Source organism: Falco peregrinus, chromosome 1 (genome assembly GCF_023634155.1).
Source record: "Falco peregrinus isolate bFalPer1 chromosome 1, bFalPer1.pri, whole genome shotgun sequence".
NCBI classification, from domain to species: domain Eukaryota; kingdom Metazoa; phylum Chordata; class Aves; order Falconiformes; family Falconidae; genus Falco; species Falco peregrinus.
Window position 1 is genome coordinate 29488099 of NC_073721.1, and position 12093 is coordinate 29500191.

Below are 12093 nucleotides of genomic sequence, written 5' to 3' on the forward strand. Positions count from 1 at the left end.
GGAGTGTTTTTAAGAGAAAGGTATTCTGAGGGCAAGGGTGCTTGTGTTAAAATTCAGGCGAGCCCTAAGCATGACAGCATCCCCAGCCATGGAGTTGCATGGCGGTGCTGCGATATGTCAATTACTCACTCATTATTGAACAGCAGGATTCTGATTAGCTTATAAAACAAATTTGTGCTTCTCCTACCAGGATCTTGCAACAGTACCCAGAAAAACAAAGTCTTTATAGCCTCTCTCCCCCCACTTTTTTAATGGGCAGGATGGCTCCAGCTCTTCTGTGTCAGTCACATCCGTTCTCTGGCTTACAGCGTGGACCCATTTGCCCCAGCCAGAGGCCATCAGCTATGAATGGAGAGTTTGTTAATTAAAAAGTATGCTGTGGTTTTAGGAATAAGTGTTTTTCCCAACTGCCTGAGCAGTCTTTTATGCTGCACTCATCAATGAGTGGCAGCTCTGAGGTGGGACTGGCTACGGCAGACTCCACGTGTCCTGTGAAGCTGCATCAACCCAGGCCTCGGGGCAAAGCCACCCACCTTACAGCCACAGCACTTCCAGGTGTTCACACCGCAAGTATCATGCACAGTGCACACGCAGCAGAAGCGTGACTCACGTACACGGGGCTCAAGGAAGATACGGGCTTAGGCTTGCTGTTTTGATGGTGTCCTTCACCCCAAAAGGAAAACAGGAGAGATTCACAGCTTAATCTTTGTATTTGTATTTAAGTTATTTTCTGAACAGTTAAAAAAAAAAAAAACAAAAACAAACCACACTGTTACCATGATCCTAGCTCAAGTGAACATTAGTACATTAACTACACATCACCGTAACATAATCACGAAATTCAAAGCACTCATTACTTAAGAATCCAGATAACAAATATAGCAGAGTAACAAACAGAAAACTCTGGAGAAACCATGTTCTTTCTCACCTCTCCCACTCCCACACCCACCTCAGCCTGAGCAGGCAGGAGTGATGCAGCATAGGCTGGCCTGGCAGGCATGCAGCTCTCCTAAAGGTAGTGATGTAAAATGACTGGGAGAAATGGGATCTGCTACACTTTGCCGAGGTCCACATTATTTTTCTGCCATGCTAAAACTGTGCCTAGGCTGAGCCCCGCAACGCCTCGCACAAAAAACCAGAAGTAGCCAAAAGCAAAGTTTTATGCTCAAAAGCAGCTCCAGATTTTCACATTGAGTTGCCCAAAAATTCTCACAGCTAGTTCCTTACGAAAGCCACTGCAAACAGCCCAGGACAGGCTGTCCTGTCTTCCTCCTGCACATGGAGCTTTGCTTAGATGAAAAGCATGAGTGCCAGCAGATTAAAACACTTTGCCTGTAAAGGCAACTAATTGTTACTCATCATACAGGTACCAGCAGAGTTGCTCTGTGATGAAGACTTTGTTTTGTGCTGGATTTCTGGCCACAGCTGCACTTGCCTTATGCTTGAGCAGAAATCAGGATATAGTTTACAGTGATAGGGTATTAAAAAAAGGGACCTATTTAGGAATTGGCTATAATATCTAAAGGGCTGATTGTACATCCATTTACATCAGGATCCCTCCAATTTTGAGAGTATCAGCTTAATATCACTAAGGATTAACCAGTGTTGCCAACTCCCATGGGATATCCGCTGGATAACAAATGTGGAAGCCCACTGGTCTTTGGGAACAAGCACAAAGTGGTGGGAAGAGTTTTCTGACACGACAAAGGACAATTTATTCTGGCAGTGTTCCAAGGTTCACCCTGGGAGAGATGCTTCAGGAATTTGCCAGTAATTTGGCTACATCTCATTTAAAAAAAAAAAAAATAATGGGGTGAGGGGGAAAGGAGGGGAAGCCAAATGCTCAGCAGGCAGCCATTCCTCTCAATCCACTGCTGAGGCTGTGGGGAAGCAACAGGAACTGCTGCTTCTGTGAATCTCTGAATTAGAAGTGGAGACAGAAAGACTGTGCCTCCCTCATGCCAATCACTCCAGTAGCGATTTGCCAGCAGGAGGATGGAGAGATTTCATATGGAGACCTCCTTTGGGGACAGCTGGGGTCGCTTGCTCTTCCCCCCTCCTTCTGGGAAGCTGCTGCTTATTGCTTTGGGGAGAACAGTAGGGCAAGGCTCAGCATGTCAGATGCATCATACATGCCACTTGGAGACCCTGGCAAGGTTCATTCTTCTCTTGGCAAGTGTAGTTTAGACCGTCCCTTTCTCCTCATGCCCCCAGTACAACCGTAAAGGGGCATCAACTGACAAGTTCAACAGTTGGAGGCCTTACTTCATTACCTCCTAATGACTTTTGATGTACTCACAGAAAACCTCTGTTCTTCTGAGTCAACTACACAGCTAAGAGATCTATTTTCAGCATAGTCCCCACTTCTGTAGAGATCCATCTCCATCTCTGCACCTCCTACTAGCTTTCAACCACTTGGGTTGTCTCCTCCTTTTCCTCCCACACTTAAGAGCAAGCCTGCAGTAGGAAGGCTGGCTGCTCCTTCTTGTCTGCTTCTCTAGCTAGGCTCTGTGATTTATCATATATAAATATCCCCACACCAAGCGAATTTAGGCATCATCAGCCACAAAAGGCAGATCTAAAATGGTGTTTAAGGAAACTAACAAAGTTAGGCAAAAAGCCCAACCTGGAGATGTGCTTCCCATTGGAGCTGGGATACCAAAAAACTCAGAACCAAGCCTGGAGCTCTGCTCAGACTGAGAAAGGAACATGTGGCAGGGGCAGGAAACACATACCTGGGAGCGGAGAAAAGTGCACAATACTCTCCAGCTTTTTCAGCATTCAAAAAAAATAAGAAAAAGAAAAAAGGATCCTTTGGAGCAGGAGCAGGTGGCGGGTAGGTAAAGCATGGTGGTCCAAGTCAGCTTCCAGTTTAGAAACAAGTGTAAAGCATTTCAATGTTTCCGATGATCACAGACTTCGCAACTTGTCACCTGAATCCTTCCGTTCCAACAGCGGATGTGTCTGTCCCTGAAAGTTAATGGGGAGCAGAGGGAGCTGCTCCAGAGGAGACAGCCGCAGAAGTTTTCTCGCCGCAAATTCCTTCATGCTATTTCTGTTTGCATATTTTAAAGCAAGCTGTATTCCTCTGAGGATGAGAAATATTTGCAGCAAAACTGCACCCTATTGCAAAGGAGTCACAAGCAGGAGATGGTGTGGCCATAACGGATTGTCCTGCTCTGAATATCCCACACCTCCAGTACTTTCCATCCCGTAGTCCAAGGGGGAAGGCTAGTGTGAGCTTCCTACTTGTGGGAGAAGTGCCAATCTCTATGCAGCAGAGGTATTTAATTTCATTTCAAAGCGATGTGCAACACTTAAAAGCCCATAGACACTTCCAGCCCTTTTTTATCTCCTTTCAGCAGGCAAATTCTAGTTCTTTTCATTATAAACTCTGCAATTACTCCAACCCAGCGGAGGGATTATCCATCCAGTTCATGCTGAAACCTCTCTCACATGCACTCTTGCACACTCACACTCAGACACACACACACACATATCCTAAGGGGGCGGGGGGAAGTTTGAAAAAGCCACTTTCTTCTGACATTGGGAGATCTACTTACCAGATTGTTTCTCCCTGGGTGCACAATAAACACCACCAAACGTCAGGCTGTGGCAGTTTCAAGTTCAAGTTAGATCAGTTAACTTCACTTTCCTTCTTAGCTATCAGAAAATTTGTACAGCTCAGGGAGTGGGGTAGAAATCCTCACCCTTCTGCAGTTCTGTATGAAGTACCCAGACACAGTCCCTCTTGGGGGTAAGATACCGTTCCTACCACGTGCCGAAAATGGATTTCAGCTGTTGCTCACTAAGTGTACCTTAAGCAGCTCTATACAGCAGAGTTCAAACTATGGTACCACTAGAAGACCCAACAGAGCTTAGAAGTTACAGGATAGCAGCACGGAGCAGCAGGGCTATGACAACCAAGGACAATCTGCAGTGGTGTTGTCTCTGTGTTTGGCCAGCCAGTCTTCCGTTTCTCCCAGATTCTCTCAGCTAGCAAAATAAAATGCATCCTCGTAGGTGTTGGCCACAAAGATGCAATTAAAATATTAGGAAGTTCTGCAGCCTTCAGAGGCTGAAGTAACAGATCATTGTTTTCCACAATAACCTAAATGTAAAAGACAGAGGATGACCAAACTGAAGAAATAACTCTTAAATCTGCAGCCAAAGTCTCATAAAACCCTGCTGACACACAACCATGCTGCAGACCTTGTAATAACTGAACTTAGAGGAACAGTGTTCAAATAACAGCAAGATTCAGAACGTCAACTCAGCTAAGTTTGGGATGTAAACTTTGATTCTCTCTGCTCCCTTGCCACTTTGGCTCTGGGACTGCAGTATGCCTGGTATGTAGAGCTGCCTGAAAATCCAAAACAGCCTTCCTAGATTTAAAAGTAGTGCCAAAGTCAGTTGTGGATGAACTTATCATTGTGACTCAGAACTTTTATGACTCTGCAGAGGTAAGTCACACTGTCAGTGTTACCTGAACAGAGCCCAGTTGTTAACCTATTTGACTCTTTTGCAGTCATAGCTCAAACAGAAAATAGGAGTGTCACCACAGGCTCCAAGATGCTCTTTAGAACTCATGTAGTCTCTAGGCTCAATGAAACTACAGGGAGCTGAGCGCTCAACACTGCTGCCCATGTGCTTCAGGCCCCGCACTAGGTACTCCCCAAGCACCAGCCTTCCCTTCCTCCGTAACTCCATCACCTTGTCTGTCTTAGCTGTCACCAAAATGATTTAAGCCTTCTGGAGTAATCTTTGGGGACTCTGGGCCCAGCTCCTTGCAAAATTTCATTGGTGGAAAAAGCACATCTGAAGCAATTAGGAACAACGCAACTGCTTCCCCAGCAAAGTGAAGTTGATGAGTACAGCTTAAAAAAAATTCCCATCTGTCAAGTTCCCAGTTTAGAGGGTGTTAACAGAGCCTCCTCCAGCCCCAGTTAAATCCCTCCAGCCCCGAGATGAAGGACCCCATGTTCCTACTGTGGGACTGGAGTAACTCCCCATTAAGGCAGTGGGGGTTATTCAAGACCTACAGTGGAAGATCTGGGCCCAAACCTGGAATAGCCAGGGACCGATTTACACAGTCTTTCCTGATCGAAATGCAGGCCTGCTGCAATTCCTTCCAGCTCTGTAAAAAGAGCTGTTTTCCCCCAGACCTCTCTGTCTAGTTGAGAGACAGGCAGAATTGTTTCTCATGTCCCTCCTCTAGGGCTATTTTTATCTTCTGAACAATGACAACTTGCAAAAGCTGCTAGAAAGCAAAGATCCAGCTCAGCTACCAGGAAAGGGACTAATCAGCCTGTGTCCCTAAAACACAATACAGCATGCACATAGGTTAGAGGAGCACACTAAAGGTTCTCCTGAAGGCTTTCTAGCAAGGCCAGCCCCAGGAATACTGCAGAACTGGCCTGGAGCCACTGCTAACTGTACTGGCTATACTCATGGCCATACTCGTTTCACCCATCTGCCATCAGCACGGGACTGTGCATTTGCTCATTCGTGTGAGCAAAGTCTTATTGTCATAGCCAGAGTGTTTGTGTAGTGTCTCCACACTAGGGTGGCTTAATCTTGAGAGCTCCCCGAGGTTTTTAGCAGCTCCCTCTTCCAGCACCCAACTACAGCCTCTCTGAGGGGAGAAGGACTGGAAAGATGAGAGCATTCCTCCTCATACCAGCCTCAAACTTCCTCCAGTTTACAGAACGTCTGATAAGCAACACACTGTCCTCAGGGAGAACAGCGGGAGGAAGATGGTATATGACAATCTCTCTGCTAGTGAAATACTGCCCTGGGCCAACGTTTCACCCAGGGCAGGGGTGGACGGGATCTCAACCCCAGCCCATCACGCTTGGAACTTTGGCAGAAGAAAGTTTTAACTTTTCATCGACTAGCATTCCTCAGCCAAGCAGATGTTAAGGGAGACTACAATACACATCCAGCTTCCAAAGAGTTAGCATAGCAGGCAGGAGAGGAAAGAGATGGATTTGGCTCATAATAGTCAAATTTCAAGGGTCCTCTCTCCACAAAAAATAGGTCTGCAGTCAGAACAGCCAAAAGCCACAGGGAAGTTGCGGGAGGGGGGCTGGTGTGGCTGTTAGTGTTTCTTCTGCTCTTCAGAGCTGAATGCTTTCACAAAGGCCTAGCAATGGATACTGATTTCAGTCTGAGTAGCAGCCTCCTCCCCACTCACCCTCCCACCCACCCTGAAGTGACTCTCTCAGCAGGATGCACTGTGGCTATAAGTCTTCTGCTTAACAGCAAAGCAACACATTCCGGCAACATCTTAAATATATTCATAGAACATCTGTGACTGGGTTTGGAGGGGAACCAAACAGGGTAAAGGGAAGAGGAGTGGAACAGGAAGAGGGGGACAAGGGAGGAAGGGGATGGCAAGGTTTAAAAATGTTAACTGTTCATGAAAGATAAAAGTCATCTTCTGATATAGCAGCACTTTAGCAGTCAGCCGCGCTGAGTAGACCCTGTCTGAGATCAACCGCATTCCAACTTTGTTCCAGAAACAAGTCTGAGAGCCTCTCTCTTCAGCAAGTATTGGTTACGTGGATAGTTCTTTTGTCCTGGCATTGGCAGATAATTTAAATACTGCAGCTTAAATGAGTCCTGGGAACAAAAAAACAGAACAAACCAAACAAACCCTGTTTGTACTAAACTTTTTAATGATTTAAAAGAACATCTGATTGACTGGAGTGTTTGAGAAAATCAAGATGGCTGATCTGACAGCTCTGGAGCATCACTGTACATTTGCCAATTAAACAGACAGGATACAAGATGTGCCCTGTGACAGCATTTTCACGGGGAAATGTCACTGTGGACACCCCTTGCAGAAGCCTGTCAGCTCTTCTGCCATTTTTCTCAAGCTATTAACAGTAACTGCACGTACCCACCAAAGTGGGCAATCATGCTATCCCATTCCACTCACGTACATATCAAATTCACTCTACAACTGACCCAAACGTATGAAACATTATGTAATCCCCAAACTGCACTGGCCAAGACAAATCAGCCAGGCTCTGATGTGAAGAACTTAACACCTGTCCCACGCTAGAGAGAACAAGGGTTAGGCCCTATGAGTAAATGATTTTGCACATTGATGCGTCTCGATTAAATTCACCTGGGCTTATGCCTCAGTGTCTCCTCCCCCAGCCAAACTGTTCTCTTGAATCAGCTTGCTGCAGAGAGAGAAGAACGGTCACCACTTCAGAGGGAGGGAATAAAGCTGACACTTCTTGGCAAAAGCCTCCTGCCTGGTGACAACTGCCCAGGGTCAGGCCATCTGCATCCCCTTGTTAGGCAGCAGCTGCTCTACTCGCTCTGCAGAAACCCTTCTTCCTTCTGGACAGCAGTGATAGCTGATTTAATTATTGATGATGATGGACAGAGGAGGAGGAGTTCTTCAGGGGAAATCACAGGCGCCACATGCCACAAATCCTAAAATAAAGTCCCTATTCTAAGGTATCAAAAGATTTCTGTCCTTTTACAGGACACTGTAATTACTGTCCAGCCGAGATGAGAAATATTGATAGACGCAGCTAGTTATTCAAGCGGCAGGCTTGCATTAGCACTACATCCAGTGTCACCTCTAAGCCTCATTATATTCATTTCTTTTTACCTGTGCGAGTGTGAGGTACAGTGTAGTGTTATTTATCTTGAGATGTAGGTGTATGTTCTGGACGGGGAACGAGTGGATTCTGCTTGGGCAGCTGGGTCATTCAGAAAATCCCAGATGAGGATGGTGTCATCGTGTGAGCTGCTGACAATCTGGAACTCATCAAACTGGAGTCGAAAGACCCTTCCAGAATGTTCCTAAATGCAAGTGGGAGACACAGCAGTTACTTCACAAACTTGCTGGCACCTGGGATGGAGCAGGGAAGATGAACTTGGCCTTGGATTCTAATGTTACATCCATTTCTCAGTAAACCTCACATACACACTGTGCATCACCATCATACAGCTTAAATTAAAGGCTCTTTCCGTAAAAAGGGTTTGCCATATGCGAGTACTTGGCTGGCAGGAAGTTTACATTACTTTACCCGCTACTCCTTAAAACCCAGTATTAGACATACACTGTGCAGAACAGACCAAACTCCCTCCCACCACACAATTCAGTCTGGTGAGGCCAATAGGAACACTGTCTTCGTTGCTCCATGGCAAAACTCTTTTCTGAAATCACAGCATTCCCAGATGCAGTAGGTTACATGGGGAGAGATGAGAACTCTGCATTCAAGCCTTGGCACCATTGCCACTGCTAAAGAGGAAAGAGCTTAATACTGGAGGACACTAAGAAGCCTGTTGTAAAGTCCAGTGACACAGTAATAATTCCTCTTAAGCAGTTCTAAAAATATGAACTAGAAAGGGCATTCTTTATCGGCAGTTTGCATTCTGCTCTGAGGCTGAGTGGAAATGGCATGACAATTTGGCAAGAGTTCAGACTGTAATTAACAGGAGGTAACGGCAAGATCCTGGATATCGCAGAGCAAATCCGCTATGCTTTCCCTTTCGTGTTGCCTACTTTTTCTTGGTGCTTATGCTGCTGCAGGAGCAGTGGCCTCTTCAGTCAGAAGGGAAGAGAAACCATGCAGCTAGGGTGAGCCCTGTCTCTTCCATTAATACATATTTCTCTTCAGTGCTCACACATTGTGAGGGGCTCAGGGGAAAAAAAACATGTCTTAAAATACTGTAATACTGAAAATACAGGTTTCTCAAACATTTATACAAAAGAGAATTGTTACCTACTAAATGGGAAGCCTCTGCCTTACGGCACAGGACTACAAATATACAGCTCAGTTTGCAAGTGCAACAACTGTTTTGAAGTGAATCTCTGAATCTTTAAATTAAAATTAACTGAAAATACACACACACAAAGCCAGATTCCACTTTTAAAATAAAGTTTTAAAAAGGTCTAATCATTGGAACTTTCCTGATATTCTACCTATAACTTGAATTTGTCTCAAAAACACTTTACGGGTTTCTGCTTTCCACCTATTCTAAAAAGAACTGTTTTTCCAGAGTTTGTGTTGAGGTAGCAAAGTAAAAAATTTCTTTCTAAAAATACCACTACAACAATCAGATCCACTGAGGGATTTCTCACAGAGACACTGACAGAGAGAGGCACTTCCAACAACTGTTTCCAAACCTCCCTTTTTTTCTCCCAGTCACTTTGCTAAATAAGGTTGCCCTAGAAGTTCCACACAGCACCTACCCTTTGCTGTTGCAGTGGCAATAAGCAGAATGCACACCCTAAGCTGAGGCCACAAGGACCTGGACTCTTTAGCTCGTAAGGAAAGCTGAACTGCATGTTTATTCTGTGCCTGGGAAGCTTCTGTCAAATTCATGTGGCTGCTGTTCCAGCTAACGGAAGACAAAACTGGAAGGGACCTGGCATGCAGCGAGCATTTGTTATCTGTGCACTTTCCTCCTACTGTTTGAAAATTGAACACGAGCAGCAGGAGACTCACGATGTTCATTGTGCAGCCAGGTTTAATTTTGGAGGCCGAGGGAAGAATAAGAAAAAAACCCAAACCATGGGTAAGTGGGTATAAGGACACCCTGTTGTCATAAACATGAAAAGTCCTAAAAGTGCCACAACAGCTTCCTCTGTGCCCCCTGCCCCCCTCCCCCCTTTTTGGCCCCCTCCATTGCTATCAAACAGGAATTTATGAGTATCCATGTGTTGAGATTCCTACAGTGTTTCCATCCCACCGCTTCTGATTTATAATATAATTAGCTGGGGCACTTTGGCTGTCCACTGCTGGAAAATGCAGAGGAAATCACACCAGTTAAATTAAGTCTACAGGTTACTAGGCACACATTTGTCTCAGGCTGGAGCAGGAACACTACTAATACCAAGCTGAAGTCTTAGACTCCCAGGAATGTGCTCCTGGGCACAGAGTTGTTCCATAGTTTGGAACTGGGTGGCCAATAACAAAGGGTTTTTCTGGATTTCAGCCATGAAACTATTTGCAGTTCTATTTGGCTAACAAGAAGGTTTTTCAACATAGTACCTGCAGGCATCCAAGGCTCTCTCAGACTCTTACTCCACAGCTTATGGTCCAAATATATGATTGGAAAAGAGTTAGCACAGCTTAATGATTTACTGCCTGTCAGCTTAGTCACAGTAACCCTCAGAGTCTGCACCAAATGCAAAGTAAAATCCTTAAGCAAAATCTACACCCATTGCTGTAGCATTTCAGGTGGTCAATGAGTGGGCAGAAGCTCAGCTAGCACAGCTCAGCTGCTGTGAGGTAACCACACATCTATAGAATCAGACCACCTCTGTATGATCTTGGTTTAAAGCACAGTCTACAGTCACATGCCACAGCAGGAAAAGGTCTAATGTATACCAACCCACACACTGCCCAAACACTTCTTAGCTAAAAATTAAATACATTTAGTATTTCTTTTTCAATGAGAATTTGGTACTGGACTTAAATCTTCCTTTATCCCCAGCAACAGTACAAGGTCTTTGGGGTGAACATGCTGGAGGAATGTACTGGCATTTTTCTCTCAGCTTTCCCGCAGTATTGTAAGACCAGCGCAGAGCCACTGTTAAGCATGACTGTGAATGCTGTTAACAGTCACACTATGACATTTTAACCACACCATCATCAAACCTGCACTAAATACCGATGGCAGAATGGATGTAGTAGTTGCTGTTTAAGGATGAGGCAATTTCACTGTTCCAGTCCTTACCTGCTTTTTCCTTAAACACCCAAAAGCCAGTTAAAAGCAATCCCAATGGTGTTTTTGTTCTTGTTCCTCAAATCTGGAATGTGCTACATTTCTTTAAGAAATTTCATATCAACAGTTTAGACAACTTACTACTACATCATCAGGTACACACAGGTTAAAGTAAACCCACTGGCACATGGATTCCAAGAAGGACAAGTATCCAAAACGGATTTAGTTACTAACTTCAAATCACAGAACAAAACTTAAAAAGTGAGTGAAAACCCCACAAGTTCTGACTTGTAATGCTTTATAGTTTGCAACATTAAAAAAAAAAAGAAAAAAAAAGTCACACACCCAACAAAGCCAAACCCCTAGCAATGATTTCTAGATCCTGTGGACTGGGGCTAAGCTGAATTGAGTTTTCATGGCTCAAGACAGTCCTGATGAAGCACTTTTCTGTCCCCTCCAACATCCCTACCAAAAGCTCTTACCACAAGGGTTCGCAAGCAGAGGGTCCCTGCTGGAGCACGGGGGTCCAAAGCAGCCACAAGATCCCATACTTTAATTTTCCTAGTACCAAAAAAATAGACAAACACCATGGCTCTGTTAAAGAGAAAAGAGCAAGTGCCCACAGAAAAAAATCAACCTGTTAGTACAGCTTAGCTAATACATCAGTTCAAGGAAAATTACAGCAATCTTTCTGCTCTTGAGACCTGGTTCTTGCATTTCCCCTTTGTAAAGCTTACAGAGCTTAATGGGAGGAAAAAATATGCTGTCACAAAGTAAAACACATAAAAAGCATGTGGTAATAACTAACAGAAACACATGGGAGTGTAGACACCTGGTCTGTAATGGCAAATGGTCCAGAAGACATAGCCACAGATGGGAAAGATTGTTCTTACCAGTGGTTCAGCTAGAACACGTTTCAGGTTGAGTCAGATACTCTTACAAACTAAAGAACTGGACCACACAGATCAAATCACACTGACTGATTTCAAAGAAGAAGAAAGGTATACTTTGTAGCACGGTCCTCATCTACAGGCCATGAAAAGGTCTTCTTGGTATGACAGACAAGGAGTCTAATATTTATAAGGAAGATACAGCAAAGTGGGATGTGGGACACTGAGACAGACAGGAAGAAGCAAGGTATTAACTGCACTGACAGCCTCACCCATCATATGCCCCACTGACTATCCTCTTGTTATCAAAGCGTATGCATCTCACCAACTCTTCATGGCCTTCCAGTACCCGTAAACATGCCCCACACTCGATATCCCACAGTCTGTAAGAGAGTACAAAGAAACCCTAAGAATGTCTGAGTATCTGATCATTGCAATGAAACATTTGGTCTTTGCTGGTAGTTAATGGAAACCTGGAAATAAAAGAGTATGCTGAAACAAC

General features: G+C 44.6%; 1 protein-coding gene across 8 annotated transcripts in view; it reads right to left on the reverse strand.

The window, feature by feature from the left end:
* Positions 1-726: 726 nt before the first annotated feature.
* The window catches only part of BTRC (beta-transducin repeat containing E3 ubiquitin protein ligase), a 122436-nt gene continuing 111069 nt past the window's right edge, over positions 727-12093 (reverse strand). For all 8 annotated transcript variants that reach the window (XM_055802064.1, XM_055802052.1, XM_055802093.1 and 5 more), the window contains 4 exons: positions 11864-11974; positions 11184-11262; positions 7634-7827; positions 727-6624 (listed from right to left, as the gene is read on the reverse strand). In XM_055802064.1, coding sequence (XP_055658039.1) covers positions 7666-7827; positions 11184-11262; positions 11864-11974 — 352 coding nt within the window. In that variant the 3' untranslated portion in view covers positions 727-6624; positions 7634-7665. The remainder of the gene's footprint in view (positions 6625-7633; positions 7828-11183; positions 11263-11863; positions 11975-12093) is intronic.